Source organism: Excalfactoria chinensis, chromosome 5 (assembly GCF_039878825.1).
Source record: "Excalfactoria chinensis isolate bCotChi1 chromosome 5, bCotChi1.hap2, whole genome shotgun sequence".
Taxonomy (NCBI): domain Eukaryota; kingdom Metazoa; phylum Chordata; class Aves; order Galliformes; family Phasianidae; genus Excalfactoria; species Excalfactoria chinensis.
In genome coordinates this window covers 9,607,169-9,627,680 of record NC_092829.1, presented here as the reverse complement: position 1 = coordinate 9,627,680, position 20,512 = coordinate 9,607,169, and the positions used below count along the sequence as shown (strand labels likewise).

At 44.7% G+C, this 20,512-nt stretch overlaps 1 protein-coding gene across 1 annotated transcript in view; it reads left to right on the top strand.

The window, feature by feature from the left end:
* The window catches only part of RCOR1 (REST corepressor 1), a 79,014-nt gene that overhangs the window by 45,982 nt on the left and 12,520 nt on the right, over positions 1 to 20,512 (top strand). Inside the window, exons 4-7 of the mRNA XM_072338440.1 lie at positions 8,975 to 9,027; positions 12,950 to 13,111; positions 15,701 to 15,819; positions 19,234 to 19,312. Coding sequence (XP_072194541.1) covers positions 8,975 to 9,027; positions 12,950 to 13,111; positions 15,701 to 15,819; positions 19,234 to 19,312 — 413 coding nt within the window. The remainder of the gene's footprint in view (positions 1 to 8,974; positions 9,028 to 12,949; positions 13,112 to 15,700; positions 15,820 to 19,233; positions 19,313 to 20,512) is intronic.

Genomic DNA, 20,512 nt, shown 5'->3' with positions numbered 1-20,512 from the left:
TGTAAGCCTACTGTCTTTCTATAAGGACTTATTGGATGGGATAAAAACACTTGTGAGACTCATTGGTTTTAAACCTGTTGAGAGTGGAGCTAAAAAACAAACAAGTATAGAATTGGGTGTATTGAGTGTTTATAGTTCCTGAGTGCCAGCCTGTTTGTGGTAGGACAGTCTGAATGTTTGTACAAATGCAACTTCTGATCTCCAGTAGAGATGGTGTTTTTAATCTATGCCTGTTTTATTTCTTAAGTTCTCCTGTTGTCTGGGAGTAAGGTACCAGGAATTCTGTGAACCACTATAGTTGTTTGTTGCCGTCGTTCATGGCCTGCTGTGTTCCATGATGAAGCAGCTGACCTGTTCTTGCAGCAAGGAGGAGTAGAAATGCTCAGTAGATTGATGGGGTAGACAGCTGGAGGTCAGAGGCACAGCCACCCTTGGGCTAAGTTGTTCCCTGTAAGCTATGCAGCACTCTGTGAGCTGAGTTTGTCTTGTCTCTGTTGTTCTGTTCCTCTCTAGTTTTCTTGCACCCAGGAGATAATAGAGCCTTTCAGACAAGTCTGAGAAGTAATTTTTGATTCTCAGCATCCAGATGCAGTAGTGCAGAGTGCTGTTGTGAGAAGGTGCTTGTCTTCTCAGGAGGGGCCAGCCCCAAACATCTGAAAATGAATTCTTAGCTGTAAATCTAGGAGTACTTCTCAGCAATACTTCAGAAGCTACAACTGAAGAATTAGTTTTCATCCAACATCAAGCTACTTTCGCTTAGTCCCTGTCTTTTTTTAATCTCGTTTCACAACTTTTTGTTCACTCAAGTGCAGAGGCCTTCTGAGTCTCTGAGAACTGACATCAGCTCCAGACCCTTCTCTCTCCTCTGTCTGGGCTTGGGAATGAAGGGGGCCAGCAGCAAAGAATAACTACAATAAGCGTTGCCTTTGTGATTAAACCTCATGCTATCCAGAAACAGAGGCATCTCCTCTTCTAGCTGCAGCAGACTGGGGGTGGGTGACCACAAATTCTTGCTTCTAGCAGCCATGGGCAGCTCCTCAGCATGGCTCTTGACTTTTCATCTTGCTGTCTGCTGTCTTGCCTGATGTGTTCTATCCACCTAAGCGACATTCCTTAGGGAGGTGGCTAAGGGACAAATCGTTTGTTTCCTTTGCCTTTGTATGCATTATAAAGGGGGTCAGCATGGCTTCTACTCTCTTGTGACAGGTTTTATTATCAGTAGCAATAGTAATGAGCTGTAATAATGGCTATTCTGCTCCCGCACACCCTTTCTGTGTGTGTGCCCTCATGCTGCACGAAAACGCTGGGCTGTGGCATAGTGGAATTACCCATGCTGTTTGGAAAGCTTGGCTCTGATACATGTTCTTTTTTATGAGTTTTTATTCCTCCTACAATAGAGGATATAACGGTTCTGATTTTAGGCAAGAGCTCTCAAAATCTTGTTGAGTGTAGGAAATGGGCCTTGTGAAAGGTTTTGTCCTCTTCAGGTTCTTCTTTGAATCCAGGTATTTGTTGGTGGCTTCTGAGACTGGATGTCAGTGGGCTGCTTGATCAGTCCTTTTAGTAGTCCCTGCTGAGCCAGAGTGAGTGCTCGGTGTGTTTATGTTTTTGTTTTTATTTTCGTGTATGAGGCTGTTTCTGTCATGAGTTACCATGAAAACCATTTTCTGAATGAGTGAGTAAAGTGTTTTGTTGTTTGGTGTAATACAAAACAGTAATACCCAGCCATTTTGCAGACCACAAACTTCAGTGTTTGCAGCACGACACTGGATGTGGAGAACTGGAGAATGTTCCTAGGTATGAGACCAAGGATGAACCTTACATCAGACAGCTAGTAGTCTGAACCTGTGGCTTCCCATTCTGACTCAGTCATTACTGTATGACACACTTTATTTTTTCCTAAAGTAATGAATCTGTGGCTTTTGGAAATGATGAACTGGATTGGCTGTTATTTAGGAGTGCAAAAATGAGTAATTTACATAATAAAATCTTAATGAACGAGTCTTCTAATCTGTGTTAATGTCTCTTGCATTGAACCATCTGATCAAATGTATATATTTTTTAATCTTCTACCTATTGTCGCAAGTGTATTGATTACATTACTTGCGTTGCATGGGCATGCTCCTGCCTTGAAGTATATAATCTGAGACTGTATAGTCTTCCCATAGAGTTACCTCAAGACGTGGTTTGACAGCAGAATAAATCTGGCTTTAGGGCTCTTCATACTGAACTGATAGCACTGTATTGAATAATGCAGAGAACTTCTGTAAACTTGCTTTGTTGTTCAGGCACGTGCCCCATTCGATTATTCTGTCTGTTAATTTCTTACCTGTGTCTTGGAAGGTCATACATGGGATGGAGTATTCCCTTCCTGCCAGCAGGTACTGTGTAGTAGTTTGTGTTCTTACGTGGCTCCAAATCCAATACCATGTGCTCTAGTTAATTATGTTTAATAAAATCAAGTGCCTCTGTCTGATTTAGGACCAAATTTGTGCTGCTGAATGAACAAGCCTTGCTCTGATCCCACACGTTTATCATGGATTATGTTCCCAAAATGATTTGATGTGACTCTGCCCATTCTTTGCTGAGTCCTAAGGGTACCATTTCCTCTTGGCTGTCAGATCTTCATCCTTTGGTGGTATGTATGGAGGCACCTGGGGGACTCTGCAGGTACAGAAAGTGTGTTGTTCCTCCTGTATGGCAGGTACAGAAAGTGTGTTGTTCCTCCTGTATGGCAGCATTTGCTGCCAAGGCAGAGACAATTTCTAGCTGAAATGTGTTGCATGTGCAAGAAGAGTCCTCCATGTGTGTCCTTACCATGACCTTTGAGGCAGAGCAGTAGCAGTGTTAGCGATCAAGGGAGGTAAGTGTATATAACTGGCTGGCTTTCCTTCTTTATGGTTGTCCTCATTAACGCCCTCTTCCCCCATCACACACAAGTGTATCTGTACCAAAAGCAGCAGCTGAGCTTTCCTTGCCCCTCAACTGAGGGGGCAACTTCAGGAACAAACCTGTATTGGTAAAAGCTTTAAAAGAAAAATGCGTGTTAGCAAAAGGCCTTTCCTGGTAAGTAGCCTGAAATAGTTCTGACAAGATGCAGTGTGCTGGATTTCGGTACAACCTTCTTGCTGATGCAGCAGAGCTGAAAGGCAGGTGGGTGAGGTCCTTGGCCATCACTAGAGCTTCAGCTTTGGGCTTCCCCTTATGTGCTGGCCATGCAAGGAGAGGGATTAAGAATGGGGAAAAAAAAGATGGGAAATAGGTGTGTTTCTTTGCTAGCCTACATGGCTTGCTGAAATCAAATAAGGGGGAAAGCCTGCCCAGTTGGCAGTGTGTAGGATTGCCTCTTCTAACGCCAGCTACTCATGCGGACATCTCAGTATCTTTGACTAACACTACTCAGGGCTTGTATGACTTCACTGCAGCTTGGATTAGAGTGCTAGCACAGCAGGAACTGGTTATTTTTTGTGCGGATCGTGATCCCAGCCCAGTTCCCTGGAGATTCAGGCAGATGTCTGTGCTCCCAGGTGGGATGAGGTGGCTGGGGTGGCTGTGATGTAGAAGTGAAATCTGAGCTATGGGGAGCTAAGGGGGGGTTGGAGTGTAAGGCCTGCTGTGCAGTCCCTTGGCTCAGTACTGTGCCCTGCTGCAGGGTATTTCATCTTGTTCCTGCTCTGGTAGGGTCTGTTTTTCTTTGCCTTGAGGTCACAGCAGTCTCTTGGCTCACAGGCCTTAGCTCAGTTCTATCTTCAGCACGATTCCTCTCACACCTTCAGTCGCATTAAGTGTGTAAGCAGTCTTTGTGTCACAGTCACTGGTGCTCTGTATTCCTAGAGCCAATCTGGGAGGAGGTGAGGGACAACAACATGGCTCTGTGCTGGCTCCCCTCTCCTGCCTGTGACACACTTTGTCTTGCCAAGAAGATGAAGCAGGTTTTCTGAGGCATACGAGCTTTTTAAAGTAGATGGGTTTTGTTTGCTTTTGTTAAGTGATTCTGCCCAGGAAAGCGGTCAAGCCCATCTTTGCTTTGATCGCTGCCTGCTCCCTGCTGCCTCCTGTTGCAGCTCACTTCGGTGAGGCTCTTGGCTGAATTCCTCGCTTTTTTGTGCCTTCCTCCCTGTGCTGTGGCCACGAGGTGGCAGGAGCGTTCCACCGAAGCCATGAGACAGCAATGCAGCTGCGGCTGTTACAGCCGAGGTAGTAACTGTGGTTAGTTGTTTGTGTGCTGTCATAACTGTGTTTTGAAATTTGGAACAATTTTGCATGTATATGTCTAATCCATGCTCCTTATTTCCCTTATATAACACTGATTTATACTGGGTCTTGACTTTTTTTTCTGCTCTGAATGGAGACGGAGAAGAGGGGGAGATGTACAGCCACATCCGAAATTCCTCACAGGTTCCAGCATTGATCAAACCCTGTGAAGCACATTACTGAGGCTGTGAAGGCTGCTTTTGTCCTTATTTCACCCTGTTCCGTCAGGGTATTGCATCACGTAATATGCAAAGTGTTCAGAGCTCCTGCAGTACCCCAGTAATAGGGGTGAACTGAGGTTGCAGCAACAGCTCTACCTCTGCATTCCTGTTGCGTTCTGTGGGCTTTAGCTCTCCTGCTTCTGCTGCAAACACTGTTTGGGGTCACTGAGCCCACTGAACGTGATGTGATGCTTGTGGGGTCTTTAAAAACCAAATTGGGTGTGGGGCGTGAGGAGGGAGAGTTCTCCCAAAATCACTTGGTGTGATTGCTTCATCTGATGAGATGGTGATGAGGGAAGTCGTCGCCTTCAGGCATTTCTTTTCTCAGAGTTCTCCCACCCTGAAATTAATGCTCTTGTTTTACATCTCTGAATTCAGCGCTCTAGGATGCGGGACTGAAAATCAGCAATGCAGTTGTTTGCTCATGTCAGCCAGGAGCATCCCCTTTCTTTTGCCTCTAGTGAAAAATTCTTGTAGGAAGGTGGTTAGCGGGGAAAAAAAGGCTGTGTGAGAGTATCAGCTAGAAATAATCACAGCATTCAGGGGGCTGAGGGCACCATTTCAGTCACATGCTCTTTTCTTTCTACATGGCAGAGGGGAAGCATCTTTCTTTGTTTTTCTCATTCCCTTACATCTCCCTTCCCTGTATTAAAGCTACACTCAGGATCTTTAGTTGTCTCATTTTTGGTCATCTCCCTTCTCATGCTAGGAAGAGGGGATTTTTTTAAGCATCCAAGCACTCTGCTGCGATGGTGCATGCAAAGCTCTGTGTTCCCATTGTGTCCCTCCTTTTGTGCTACTCTTGCCCTCCTGAGCACAGCTAGCTGTAGGAAAGGAGCTCTCTGTGTCAGTGCTTGCTATGGGATGGGCGGGGGTGTTCTGCTCATGTCTGCACTGCTAAAATGTGTATAAGAGAAGCAATGTAGCCAAACTGCTGAAGAAATACCAGTTTATTACTCTCTTCTCTGTCCTTCTCCCCTCATCTGGTTTCTAGTAGCAACAAGAGCCTGCACAGGAGCAGTGCGTTTCCTGTGTCGCACGACTGTCTCTATCAAATGTTGTCTTTGTGGCCTGGTCTGTGCATGAATATCTTTTCAGAATTGAGAAATGGGTTGGATGGAAGGGAGTTTGGATAATCCTCTGTTTGGATAAAGTTATGCCGGTAGAAGAGCTTGTGGCAGCATAGCTGATGCTGGGGAGCATGGGACTCTTCTGGAAAGCAGCTAAGAGCCATGCTGGTATGCTGTCTCTTCTGGTGCAAGCAGGGATCTGCTCCAGGCTCCTTTGGTGTCTAAGCAGATTGGTGGGTTGCACGCTGAGCATGACTGAATGCCACTGAAATGCAGTGGAGCAGAATTTCACGTGCCTGCTGCCCGGGGCTTGCTGGAAGTGTGTTGGGAAGGCAGAGATGGAAGAGAGCACTTATTTATCTAGTGTGGCATGTGAAGCATTAAGCTTGTGGCAATTCCAGGCTCTGCTGGTATGAGAGACTAAAGGGATCCTGTGACTCAGTTGGTGCCCTGCTCTTTCTTGTTCACTTCTTGTGTAGGGGGATGGTAAAGAGGAGTAATCAGAGGGATTGCTCAAGAGACTGTCAGACGTCTCAGATGGTGCAAGCCTCAAAGTGAATGAGCCCACGATTAGCTGAGAAATGACAAGCAAAATGGGCTAAATCGGCTCATTGCCTGCCTGTGTACCAGAGTAAAGTACAGTGGTATATTCCTTGTTTTTTCCTTATTTTTTCTTTGCCTGCAAATGCTTCTAGAAGGAGCTTTCCTGTGTTCTTGTGGTTGGTTAATGACCTTGTTGTCTTTCTCTCTTCCTCCCATGTAACATTGAGGTGTAATGTGGCCCCACCACGTCAAGAAAAGCATCTTGTCTCCTTTCACCATGTCAGATAACTGATAGGCTATTTGGCCCTGTGGCATTGTAACTTGTATGCTGAATCCTTGTTAATGTCCTTGTAGGGTTAGGAGAGAAAAAGTCCATTATGATTTTGGGGAGTGGGAAGCACAGGGAGGAAGAAGTAAGTTTTCATTTCGTATCATGATCTGGCATAAGCAAGGTAATATTCTGAAGGGGAGAACGACCTCATCTCTTTTCTGCATATGTTAAAGGATAAGACGTTGGAGTCAAATCAGGAACTGTGGATCTTTCTACAGTGAAAATGAGCTGGTTAATGCAGCAGTACTTAGCATTCAGGGGCTTAACTCAGCCTTGGACTTCAGAGAATTCGGCTCCTTTCCCTCCTCCTTCCTTCACCTCCCCCTCAGACAAAATATATAGCACTGCATGTGGAATACCTGTCCTAAGGAAGCCAAGAGTACTTAGCTGAAGTACTGGGAAATGCCGCACTTAGGATTTCCTGGCAGCTTTTGCTTTTAGTATGGTTATGAAGTCTGGGAGCATCAGAAGTTGCACATCTGCCCACATCCTGCTGATGTTCCCTTTGTTGCTCAGCGTGTGAGGAGGAGGCTGTTCCCTTTGCTGTCCCCATGCAATCCTCCTGGATCCTCTTGTCCCCCAGGGTGTGGGTTTGCAAGCTTCTTCTTTCCTATAGCAAAGCTGGCTTCAGAGGTTCCTACCCTTCTGTAATTCAGAGGATGTTCAATTAAGCAATGCAGCAATTTTAGTCAGCTTCTGTCACCTCCACAGTCTGTGCAACTGTTTTATGTTTGCATAATGCAAGAAGGGATAGTTATTGCTCCTTAGAAGCAATTCGCTGACTTGGAGAGACAGATGCGTTTGTGCTGCAGGGGTGCAAATGAATGGTTGTGGCTACACCTTTCCTCAAGGGGCTAATAAAACTGTGACTTGAACCCCTCCAGAGCATGATCCAACTGCACTTCTGTCAGCCCCTGGGAGTGCCCATTGTGCTCAGGTGAGTCTGGAAAGCATGTGGGAGCTTGGGAGAGCCGGAGCTCAGTAGGGTGTCATTGCTGACATGCTGCTACACCCATGCTGACTGTGCCTGTACGTCATACATGCTTTTCTCCTGCTGCAACATGTGGCTCCAATAGTGTTCTCAACAGAATTTTCTATGGCACTTAAAACCCCCCTTTTTTTTGCAACACCTTTGTGTGAAAATTAATGCATCTTGTTGCCAGATGGAGGACTGGTGTTGATATCAAGTGCTCTGTTGCCTAATAAGGCAGGGTGTCTACTTTAACTACCTAAGATTTATTTGTTTCTAATGATGACAGGCTGAGAAGAGGCTGTGCCTTTTTGGATCTGTCCTCTCTGTTTTGCCCCATGATTATTGAGCTCGCTGCTTAGGTCTCTCAGTTGAAGAAAGAATTGAGGAGTGCCCCAGTGCAAAGAAATGACTTTAAGAAATGCCACAGACTCACTTGTATTCTCATAAAGGCAAAGAAAAAAAAAGTGGGAGAAGCACATGTGAGAGCTGAAGTTAATCATAAGGCACAAACCGTGGGAATTGTGGCTTCCTCAGCTGCAGTGCTCACAGCCCCATTTCCTTCCTTGGGTGCTGCTCGTGCTCTCCATGTCATTATGGGTGTAGGGTGCTAGGCACAGGAATTTCACTGCATCCGGCCCTGAGTATGTGCAGAGAAACAAAGGAGGGGGATTTCTGAGCTTGTTATTAAGTGACTCGCCTTAAAGTTCAAAATTAGTAGGTGAGTGGGTTCTGGCTGTGTGTACCTATTTGAAGCCTTCCGGGGGACTTGCACATCAGGGGTCTTACAGTCAATGACTGCTTCCAGTACACTCCACTCCATCAGGGGAAGTGGAAGTCTCATATTCTGTCTTGTTTTTCAAGGTTGGTATCTTTTCAGTGTGTCAAATAATGACCAAGCATGAGGCCGTGGATTTCAGAACAGCACTGAGTGGTGACTTTGATCTAGTCCTCAGATGGGTGCAGTTGGATGTAAAGTAGGCTCAGTCACTCATACTAAAATAGACATTTGGGTTTTAGTTCCATCCATACAAAATATAACTCCTCAGGGCATCCTCACGTTATAAAGGTTAAAAGCTCACAGGGGCCTCATAATTCATAGAGATGGGGTTTGATCCAAGATGAGAATTGTTGAGGCATAGAACCTGGCTAATTTGCCAAGATATGTGCAGTGATTGTGCAGTGCTAGGATTCTGGTGGTACTGGAAGGTATAGATTGTGCTTGAGTGTCTTCTTAAGAAAACAGCTGCTTTGGGGTGGGGGATTAAAGAGAAAAAGGAGAAGGGCTCGTGCTTTCTCTTTTTATTTTCTCCTATCTGTAGTTTTGAAACATTATATATGATGTTTCATGTTACTTGAGTATCATGTATCATTTAAGCTTGTTATGGAGCTAGGTGTCTGATGTTTTCCTTTCATTTCCTTCCTTTCCTGAGTTGTTGGATTCAGTAGTTCTTCACCCCAGAGTTCTTTGTGGAGGATACGGTGACCATGACTGAAGTCAGAGCTGCAGGACTGGGTTTTAGCTTGGGGAGAGGAGATGAGATCATTGTATGAAATGCCTTTATTTCTTCTCTTTGTTTTTCAGTGGACGAATATATTGCCATTGCTAAAGAGAAGCATGGATACAACATGGAGCAGGTAATGAACCTTTGAATACTTTACCTTATTTAAAAAGTTGTTTTCATCAGGTGTTGAAACTTGTCTTAAAGTGACTGCCTACGAGTGCCTCTTTCTTCCCTTTTGTACTGCATGTGTTTTCTCCTCTTCTGCTTCTCCCTGAGTTGGCCATTTGCAATGGTGAGCTGTCCTCTAGGAGTGTAAAGCTCACCTTGAACTTGGTGTAAGAAGTCAAGAGAAGAAAAACAAAACCGACATCGTAATTTCTAGCAGAGTTAGGCCACAGGTACTGTGCTTCCTTTGATGACCACCCCTTGAACACTTTTGGAACCCCCAGTTGTCATAAAAAAGACTTAGTGGAGATGGCTCGTCTTTGGACAGCTGCCTGCTTGTGTTGCGTTTTCTGATTGACCGCTCCAGCTCTGCTTCATGGATGTCTTGGCGGTTACTAATGAGCTGTTGAACCATCACAAACCAATATCCAGGGCTTTTTACTTTTAAATTATATTGCAGACTGTATTGCAGTTCACAGATAACAGCTCAGGTGTCCAGCTGTCCCTGAGGCTAGCTAATGCCTTTAGCTTAGAGATTGAAATCCTGTTTTGTGGAGGCAGACCTCTCCTTTACTTGGTCTAGGGTTGTGTACTAGTTTTCTCTGTAACTAACATCGATTTCAACACTTGTCAAGGGAGATTAATTGTGACTGGGAAGTTTTTCTGAGCTCTTTCTGGAGTTCCCTTATTCACTAATACTTTTCTGGAGATGTAAGGCAGGGAATCGCATGATCTACTGTATGAGCAAATTACATACTGTTTCTGCATTGAGATTCTTAGAAAACTTGTAAATTCGTGAAATTGTTCAGGCACAGGCCATTAGCATAGAAGCCAGTGATTTGGCCAGGCAGGGATTCTATTTAAATGACTCTGCTGTCATCTTTGAGTCAGGCTTTCAGTGGTTGATACTCATCCTCAAAAAGATTTCTTGTGGGATGTGAGGATTGAGATTGAGTTAGCCAGAAAAACTTTCAGCAAAATCAGGGATGATCAGAGCAGATATTTATAGTTTCTAAGAGCAGAAAATTGCAATAAAAGGAAGAAAAAAAGCACCAAAAGCCTGCAGACTTAAATCCAGAAAAATCCCTGGATGGCTCACATCAATTTAGTTGGGTATATCCCAGTACTGGAAACGGTGGGTAATATTTGCTACAAGAGATTGCCTTAGGGTTTTGTGATTTCAGTGCAGAAGTGTCCACCGAGTAGACTGATCCTGGAGATGGATGCAAATGAAGCTTGTGATTTTTAAACAGACCGAATTCTTCTGTTTTAGGAAACTTTATTTGTCTAACACAGATTTGTGTTCCTGTAAATGCTCCACCCTTCCCTCAAGCACCTCTTCCCCATCTGTCTTCCCCCTGGCCCCAGTCTATTGAGTATAGTAGTGGAAGTGGGTAGTTGAAGTAGGAGACTTCAAATCAGGACACAGAGTATCTGAGTTGTATGTGTAAGTGCCCTGGAGATGTGTCCCAGGTCCTTTGGGACGTACATGTGCCCAAGATCATTTAGGATTTCCTAGGCAGCTAAGCTAGTCACTTCTAGGAAATAGCTGGGAAGGATCTGTCTTCTGTCTGCAAAGCACATTTTCACTTTGTATCAGAGGGACTAGCGTCAGGGCTTTCAGATCAGGATGATTTGTGTCACCAAGGAACACTTCCTCTTCAGCAGGTATCAGAGTCACTGTTGGCTGGGTAGCTCTGGAAGAGCCCATACAGACTGCCTGGAAGCCAGTCAGAATGAGCTTTAGGATTTGGCCACCGTTTGGGCTTTGCTGGCTGGTGTATTCCTTCCCACACACACCTCCCCAGACAGCCATTCTCCTCAGGCCACTGTGCAGGTGGCTTGGCAAACACCATAACACATTCCCATTCCTCCATCCATGTCTCCTGCCCAAAGCCTACTGTTGCTGATGAAGACATGCCGGCTTGTTGAAGCGAATGGTGAGCTGCCTGGCTGGTGTCCGGGGCACGCACCCAGCTCTGCCCAGCAGCTCTCCCATCCAACTGGCTGCATCCATGCTGTGAGTGGCTCCCTTCCTGTCGTCCCTCCTCTACCCATGGCCCGGTGCCACACTGTAGGCTCCACTGCCAGCAGGTGACTGGTGGGGGCTTGGGGCCGCACTGCTAGGGCTGCCCTCAGCCTTGCCAGCTCTGGGTAGGTGAAGGGCAGCCTTCAGCAGGGCAGCCTTCTTTGGCTGGTGCTGGCAGACTGTTGTGCTGAGCCCTGGGAGCACTGCGATGCCTCTGCCAGCCTGGATCATGCATCCTGGGACAAAGGAGGCTGGAAAAGCTGCGTGTGAGTGTCCAGAGTGCTCTCCTCGGGCAGGATGGCGGTGGAAGAGTGTATACAAATATGGTTGATGCTTAGGCTTATCATACACAGCTGACAACACTATCATATTTGGTGTCTGTGTTTTGTTTTTTATAATGCATATTGGCTTCTTGTAGCAATACATAAAGCCTTCCTGTTTTCCCTTTGCTTTCTATAAGCAACTCACTAGTGACTAGCAGTATTTAGCACCCAAGTGGCTCATTCCATGTTTTTTCCCTTGCTTTCTCTCATGGAAGTTTTGTATAGTGCTTATCTGAGGTTGGTGGGAATGATGAAACAGAAAACTTGGTCCCTGATGCCTGCAAAGGAGTTTCTTTTACTCCATGCTTGCTGAAGTGGATGGATGGAATGGGGTTTGTGGCTTCTGGGACACCTTGAGTTGACTGCATTGTGACCAAGATTCTCTCTTGTTCTGATGCTTGGCAAAATGGGGCTTCTGAACGGGGGAAAGGAAGGTGCTCTGAGAGCACTGAAAGACCAGCAGGGTCAGGGCAAAATCTTGGGTAAGGTTAATATTTGTAGTCCTGCCCCTCTGCACAGTTTTAGTGAAGCAAGAACCCAAAAAGGAACTGCTTTTTGCATAGCAAAGCATAATGGGGAAGCCCCAATTTTGAAGTAATTTTGCATCTCTGATAGAATGGATGAAACTACTAGGTGGGGATTACTGGGGCTGTGAAACCCAAACTGAGTTTGCATATGACGAGCAGGTTACTCTGGTGTTTTACTCAGCATGTTAGGGGTTGTTTTCTCTTTGCAGCCCTTGTGCAAGGCTGGTTTCCAGCTCTGCAGAGTCAGGCCTTCCCAGAATGACTCGCAGTGGTCACTGTTGTACCAGATGCAGCAATGTGTCATAAATCATGTGAGCTGCGTGCCCTTGGGAGAGGGGTGGCTTTGGATGCACGTCTGGGGGATGCAGAAGGGGGCTGTTTGCAGCTGGTGAAGCACAGTGTGCACACTTGTCTGATTTTCAGTTCCACAGACTCCTGCAGCAAATTGAGACGTAGCCGATGGAAACAAATGAGCTGCCCCTAAATGAATGAGATAATTTTCTCCTCTTGGATGGGGACACCTTAGCAGCAAGTCAGGGTTGCACACGCTCTTTGCCCTGTGCTTCTCCTTTGTTTTCACCCACCCTCTCACCTTTCCTGAGGCCTGCAGCCCTCCTTAACTGCATGGGAAATGGTGAAGGTCCAGCAATGGCAAGAAGCTTCCTCAAGTTCATTCTGGCTTTTAGGTGTCCTTCTCATGGCTTTGCTTAGTATTTCTGTGTATATAACGATCAGTAAAGTTGGAATCACTTCAGTTTTCTTCTCCTGTCTCTCAGCTCTTACTCCTTTCTAACTTTACTATCTCTATCATTTGACTAAATTCCAACGTACTCAGTGTGTAACAATGTGGGTCCGATTCCAGGTTACTTGCACACACACGGGTTTGACATAGCTGAGAATTAAAAACTATGGTTAACCTGGTGCCTGAGAAAAATGCAGAAGCTGTCTCTTTGCACGTGGTAATACTGCTTGTGATTACAGTTGTCCCTGTGGTGTCCTTGTTATTTCTAGGCTCTTGGGATGCTGTTTTGGCACAAGCACAACATTGAGAAATCTTTGGCGGATCTGCCGAACTTCACTCCGTTCCCAGATGAGTGGACAGTGGAAGACAAGGTCTTGTTTGAACAGGCTTTCAGTTTCCATGGGAAAACCTTTCACAGGATCCAGCAGATGGTAAGTAGTGTCAGAGGGCTGAAAAAGCAGAACAGGCCATCGGACAGTCTTCAGTGCCGAGCTGCTGTGTGATGCTTCTGAGAGAGAGCAGGCCGAAGGGGATATTGGAGGAAAAGTAATACTGTGACTAGATAAAAACAGAGCTGCTTCTGGAGTCCCTACAGAAGTGTTTTCCTGAAGTGCTTTGCCAGCTAAGGATAAATTCTGACTGTGCAATTTTTATTGGTTGGAAATTATGGTTTTCAGTCCCCTGTGTGCTGCAATAGTGTTTGTCTCAGCTGGAGTTCAAGCATGGTCTGTACACACATGCCCACCCACACATGGAGTAAAGATTATCTCTGTGCAAAGTTGACTCCTTTCTTGCAGCCTGCTTTTTAGGAATTCATTTTGAGCGTGAAGTCTGTGCTTAATGTGATTTGGGACTGTCAGTGGATGTGTGGTGAAGGTTTGTATTTCATTTCAGTCCTTTCCTTTCAATTTCTAACAATACTTCTAAAACTGTTACTGGAAGCTTCCAGGTTAGGCTTTTGCCTGAAAGGGAACTGCTGGGGTGTGTGTGGGTGAGGGGGCAGGGTGTCAAAAACCCAGCTTCAGGCAGAAGGTGTTGAGAGGCTGCCTGTTGAAATTCAGAGATGATAGAATGTAGATTTTTTTTACTGTTTGAGTCTTTCTTTGACTGGTTTGCCACTAGAGTGGGAACCAAACTCATCTCCATGCTCCTTCAACCATGCAGTTGTGCCTGATGTGGTTGCTGTTTGTTAATCTTCAAGGTGCAGGTGAAGACCTGCATTGCTGATCCTATTGAAGGTGAACAGTAAGCTACCTGCCAAGTGTGAAGGAAAGGTTCCTGAAGTGTCAGGTCCCCTTTTTCAAAAAGGTGGCAGGAAGAGGCTTGTTCTCCTCATGTCCTCCTTGAATGTCCCCTCACTGTTCTCAGAGTCCTGTAGCACCCAGCTGCATTGGTTCAAGACTTGTGCCTGCTCTGGGTAGCTGATGCAGACAGTCTGGAGCGCTGTGGACTCCTGAAGGTTGAAGCAATTTGCTTCTTTGTTCCTCTGTTTTTAATTTACTGGTCAGGGGGGAAAAAGTGTGTGTGGGGAAATGTCCTTTGAGTGAGGAAGGAATATGACCTGTTGCTTAGTTTAACACCAGAGCAAAAAAATTACAACTCAGTTTATGTGCAGAAACATGACGCTGTCCCTGGGTGAAGTGCATTCCAATACAGGGATGCCAAGCTCGTACACTGTTCCCTAGGTAATGATATATTTTCTTTTACTGTTGCTCCCAGAAAAACCATCCTGCATAAAAGGAATTAAATGGCACGAAGCTTTGTGTTTAGCAGGGGACAGGAATCAATGGCTCTGGAGTGTGTTAGTTGTTAGTTTATATCTGTTGGCCCATTAGCACCAGTGCGGCTTGGAACCGACGAGAGAGTTGCTGAAGCCAGAGAATGGAAGATGAGTTACGTTATTTATCAGAGCTGATTCTGATGTTTTGGCACACTTAGCATGTGCTTATAGCCAAGCTGATGTTTGTGACAAACAGCCTTGTCCCTGAGTTTGTTCTGTGGAACTCTTTCATTCCAATGTACCAGCCTGCTGCGTGGCTATTGGCAGCCTGACATCCAGATAGCTCACTGTGCAGGCACAGTGTGTGTTTTGGCCTGATCAGATGGATTTATGCCTGCATGTAGTTGTGGGCCAGGGTGGTAGTTTGGTGTGATCCATTAGGACTTAAAGTCAATACACAGTCTGAGAACCAGCTTATCTCAAGTGAAGATTTAAGCTCTCGTATCTTAGTAATTTGGCTGTTGCTCAGTTTTGCTCAGCTTTGTTTTCTTCCCACTCATCTAGCCCTCTGAGCTGAATCACACTCACCTAAAACATGTTTTATTCAGCAAAAGGCTGGACTTTTACCTTGTAGAAATCCTGTGTAAGAATGTGAATGCTGAATACCTGCCAAACAGAGAGTTATTCTTAATGTAGCTTTAGTCTTTTCTGAGGCAGACTACTTATTCATAACCACGGGGCAATGACGTTAGTGTAAGAGGACAGAAAAAATATCTGACTTGTGGTTTTCCTATATCCTCAATTAACCATACAATAATGTTTCACCTTCTGAAAACATCTTTTGTTGAGACCTTTGAATATGCTTCATCACATGAATGATGCGAGTAGGGCTTTTTAACCCAGGAACAAAGATTTGTATGGGATATAGCCTGCAATTCAACAATTCCTACATTTGCTCCCACATGCCTGTGTCAGCTTTTAAAACTGTTTGCTCCCTCTCAAGATCCTGTTTTGGATTTGCTTTTGCTATATTCTCTTGATCTGAACAGAAACAGCTACCTGGCCTGGTTGGTTGGAGGCTTGATGAGATGTGCTTTAGAGATTTTAATGTCACAAATAGTGGTCTTTAGCCTGAAATGGTGTCCATTTTTTAAGGCTGCAGAACTGCCTTTCTTGAAATTCTGGGAGAATTCATAGTGGAGAGATCAGATGTTCCTTGAGAAAAACAGACCAATTGTATGTGTTCTCCTGGGGATACTTTACATATAAGCATATAAAAGGATACATGTTTAATTTACAGCTTCCTGACAAATCAATAGCCAGCCTGGTGAAATTTTACTACTCCTGGAAGAAGACAAGGACTAAAACTAGCGTGATGGACCGTCATGCTCGTAAACAAAAAAGGGAACGTGAGGAAAGGTAGGTTTGCAAGCGGAAAGGCTGTGTATTGACACACACTGATTTCTTTAGACTATCTCACATGCTACTGTTAGCTTGTAAGAAACTAGCTGTAGGATTTTCCCTCGTGTTTCCTGGTACCATGCCTTCTCCCCCACCCCTCCTCCCTGCTATGCGTGTTTTGCTTTGCTTAAAGCCAAAAAGAATGTGTCAGCAATTAGGCGTGCTCCCTTCACCAACACTGCGCAATTCCTGGTTGCCCTCTAGTGCAATGGTCACCATCCCAGCCTGCTAGGTGTTGTGTTTTTTTTTTCCTGATACCGCATGGGGGTGGAGAAAATGAAATTAAAACTGTTGTTTACAAGCTGCTTGGCACTGGTGTCAGCAGGGCCAGAAAATGAGTAGCACAATATAAGTAATAAAAGAACTAGCGACCTGCCTTTATTTCCTCTATGTGATACTCAGTAGATTGAGAACACACACTCAGTGGGGCATAGGTTGCAGTGCAGCACCTCTGTGCCAGTGTGTGCACCCACACCCCCTTCCCTCTGCCTTTCACATGGAAACCTTTGTGTGAGATTTTCAGACCAAGCTGCATTCCATGAAATAAACAAAGTCAGGCCATTTTTTGTTTGAGTGACTGAGAAGAGGTCTCAGGGAAGCTTAGGATAAGCCCTCTGGCAGGGGTGGCCTAAGCAGTGCTGGTTATATTGAGATCTGAGGGTGGTGGCAGTCAGAAGCTTACTAGCTAGTGAGCTTTTAACTCCTGCAGGTACAGCTTTCTCTGCTAGTTCACTTTCCCCGGTACCCCTGTGTGCCGGTGACAGAGGTGGCTCAGCCAGTTGCCTTGTGTGTATTGCTGGAGATAACTGCAAAGTTACTGCTACTAGGTGACTTTGCTTCATTCTGGAGCTCCACCGCCTTAGAAACATGGTGGTCTCAGATGTTTGGGAGGGAAAAATCATCCCTTTGAGCAGAAGTAAGTCTGCTTAATGTAGGTGCCTTCTCAACCTGTGCTAAAATGCTGCTCATGTCTTTGCGACCAAACTTGCCCCATCTTGAAGTGTGTCTGGCTTTGGAAGACTCCTAAGTTGGGTAAAGTTCTGTGAAAGCCTTTCCCTCCAAGCAGTTGCTGCTCCAGCTGTGTGCTGGCTCCAGGGCTGGATGACGGAGCCCTGTTTGGGAGGGGGAAAGAGTGACATTTCCAGGGTTGAGACGTACTACACTGAGTCACTCAACCTCTCCCATCTTTCCACTAGATCAACAGTGCTTGTTTAACAGGCAAGACTGGGGAGGAAACTACCGGGCAGCTCATTCTTTTTTCTCATTGGCTTTCTCTTCCTCACTGTGTTCTTTGCTGCAATGGTTGTCTTGATTTTCTTTTTCCCATCCTGCTTGTTTATTTCCTACGAATTTGTAAGAAGCTGAAATATTAGTTATAAGGAACGTGTGTTTCTCTAATACTGTGTGGTTTAAGACTTCTTTCCTATACTGCCTCTCTGATTTTGTTTTCTGCTCATAAATGGAATCACTGATATTTGGAAAGACAACTTTCTGGTCTGTATCCTCTGGAGGATATGTGGAAGGACTGTCTGGGCAGCTTTGTGCTGTAATGTTGGAGCCTTTGAGGAAGGCAGCTGGGTTGGAAATGCATAACTTTGCTTTACATCTACAGCTTGATGTTAGGCTTCCCTTCTTCCCCTACGCTGTGTCAGATAGTCAAGCCCCTACAAATCCAAGTTTTGTCAGCATAACCAGGTGGAGTGTGGGAGCAAAGCTGGGTGAGTTCACGATACTACATCAAATGTAGTAGTGAGCCACTGGGTGTTGGCTAAATCTCAAAAATGTCCTTCAGTTAATAATGATCATTGTCTAAAACTGCAACAATGAGCGAGTGGGTTTTGATCTAGCTCATGTCTGGAGGACTTGCTGGAATTTGAGAGCAAACTGCCAGCACAGTGAAGCCTGTGGGGTTTGGCTTCTGCAGAAAGGTTGACAGCTGAGCTCAGGTGAGAACACAAGGCAGCTCTGCTGGGGACGAGGTTAAGGGAAGAGGCAGCCTGAGGTGTCGTGCTCACGTACTGTGCTTTCTCTTCTGTGGCTAAGCAGAAGAAAGGGAAATTCCCCTGTTCTTCAGGTTGTCATGAGAACAGCTCCCTATGCATTTGGGACCAGGTTTTTCAGGAGCTCTTGCCGGTTGAGTGTCAGGGGGTCTCGAATATGCAAATCTGAGATGTCCTTGAGAATTTTATTCCTAGGAATTGTGACTGTGTCACTGGTTACCTAGATTTACCTGTATGTAAACTATGACAGACTGTACAAATGAAATTTCCTGTGGATCAGCAGGGGGTTTGCAGGAGTGGCTTGTAAAGTGACAGTCCTTGTGGTGGTAGATGCCAAGTCACCCAGCAGCAAATTCCTTAGGTGACATCCGTACAGCTGCTAGGAGGCAGCTGTGAGTCCACTTGAGAATACTCCTTAGCACCTGTCTTACCTGTGGCACACACTGGCCTGTTGTCCCCTGCTACTCCAGAAATACCTGCACTGAGCACAACTCTCCTTGGGTTCTCCTGCCCAGTGTGGTGCTGCTGTGACATACCTCTTCCAGTTCCTCCTCCAGGCTGTGAAGTTTGACATGACAAAATAGACTTTTTTAATATAGTAATTTAAAAACCACTTTGATTAGATCAGCTTATTTCTTCAGTTTCTGGGCATCATCCCAAATGGTGCAATTAACTTTAGTTGTGTACAGTACAAAAACTCTAAACGGTGAAAATACATTCGATTTAATGTCTGATTAAAATTCCAATGAAGCCAAACTGTCCAGGTGTGCCAAGGTCACTTTCAATATGGCCCCAGTTTCGTGCTTTTTATTATTCTGTAGCTGATCCTTCTTTTTCTTTTCCAAGGAAGAATGAATTTGGTGATTGTGACTTTAAAAAAAAACACACCACATTTTAATGCTTTTTCTTGAGGGAGTTCATCCTGTGCGTATCTTTCTGGCTAAATCTTACAGTTGTGTTAGAACTACTTGCTGCTATTCTAAATCTTCGTTTCTGTTTGGGTTTGCCTAAAGTTAGAATTCTCAATGTCTAATATTCTTCAAAAGGTAACTTGTTAGCTGTTTAACGTATCCGATCCCCATCTAAGCAGACTTATTTTGCCTAAGTACACCACTCAAGTTGTTCTCTAAAAAACTCTCCAGTGTCTTTACAGCTAAGAATTACTTGTCTTAAGGAACAAATAAATGGAGGGGAAAAAAAACCACAAACCAACATTGCAGACCCCCAAAGAGCCCACCCCAACCTGGTGAAAAAACATAAGGAAAGCTGCTGAATTTGCTGTTTCATCCATGTCTTATTTTTTTTAGTATGTTATTTACAGAGAAACAGTGTCTCACAAAGTAATACAGTACCGTTTACTCTTGTCTTTCAGTGAGGATGAAATGGAGGAAGCAAATGGAAATAACCCTATTGATATTGAAGTTGAACAAAACAAGGAGAGCAAAAAGGAGGTATAACTCTTTTCTTACTACCATACAGATGAAAGTGTTTACTTACCAACTGCTTGATGTAGAAGCTGACAGTATCTAATTTTCTTTATTTGTGCTTTGTATGGTTGTCATGCAAGAAAAGAATTGTCTTCAGAATTGTTCTTAGATCAAGACAAGTATAGATAAATGAGAATGAAAGAGGAAAATATGAAGATTTTACCAGCACATGCTAGTGTGCTACATGGATGTTTGGAGTCGACAGAATTGGCTGTGTTTGCTTGAACCACCCTCAGTGGTGGTTGAAGGCAACCTAACTGTTTGCTAAGATGGAATAGGAGCACTTCTGCCCCTCCGTGGATGGCTTGGTGGAAGGGAAAGAAATCTTTTAAACTGTTCTAGATAGACTAACAGGAGTGTATTTATCTATTATATAAACTTTAAGGCAAATTCTTGATCTACTGAAATCCTTGGGAATAGCCCTGAGGATTTCAGTGATGCCTGGATTGCAGCTATATCTGTGAATGATAAAGGAGAGAGCTTTTGTATGGACAGTTTTTGTCTGGCAGAGAGGCCTTGTCATTTTGTGCAGAATATCATACTTAAAACATACTACTTGAACCTCACTTAAGGTACTTCAATTTTAAGTTGGCATACAGTTCTGGATGGAGCCAGGCAGATAGACATATGCTTCTGAAAACTTAACTTTGTGATGCTCATCTAGAAAGCATGTCCTTTATTTTCAGGCATGTAACTTGTGGGTGATTTGGCACTGAACAAAAGAACCTTGCAATTTAGCGGCAGTATGGGTTGTATGTATGTATGAGTGAGTGCTACAGGAAGGCATATACCCTAAGGCCTTCTCCTTGAAGTAACTCCATCCGCTGGCTTCTTGTGGCCTGCTTTATCTCAGTGATGATAGTCTTTGTCATCTGATTTAGTTTTTAAAATAATCTTTAATAGAAGCTATTTATAGGGAAAGGGCTCTAAAATTATTTAAAACTGTGATTGCACAACAGGCAAGAGCAAGGACCTAGAGCAGTGCTTTGTGTCTGTCACTGTCAATGAGATTAATTCTTCTAACAAATTATTCTGAAGGGAAGTAACTGAAAAATATCATTCTGGTCTGTTCTCTACCCTTGTGGAGTGCTCCATAGACTTCCCAGAAAAAGCCTTCCACCATCAGTGTCTCTGATGATTACCTAGAGCAGGGTTGGTGTGAAG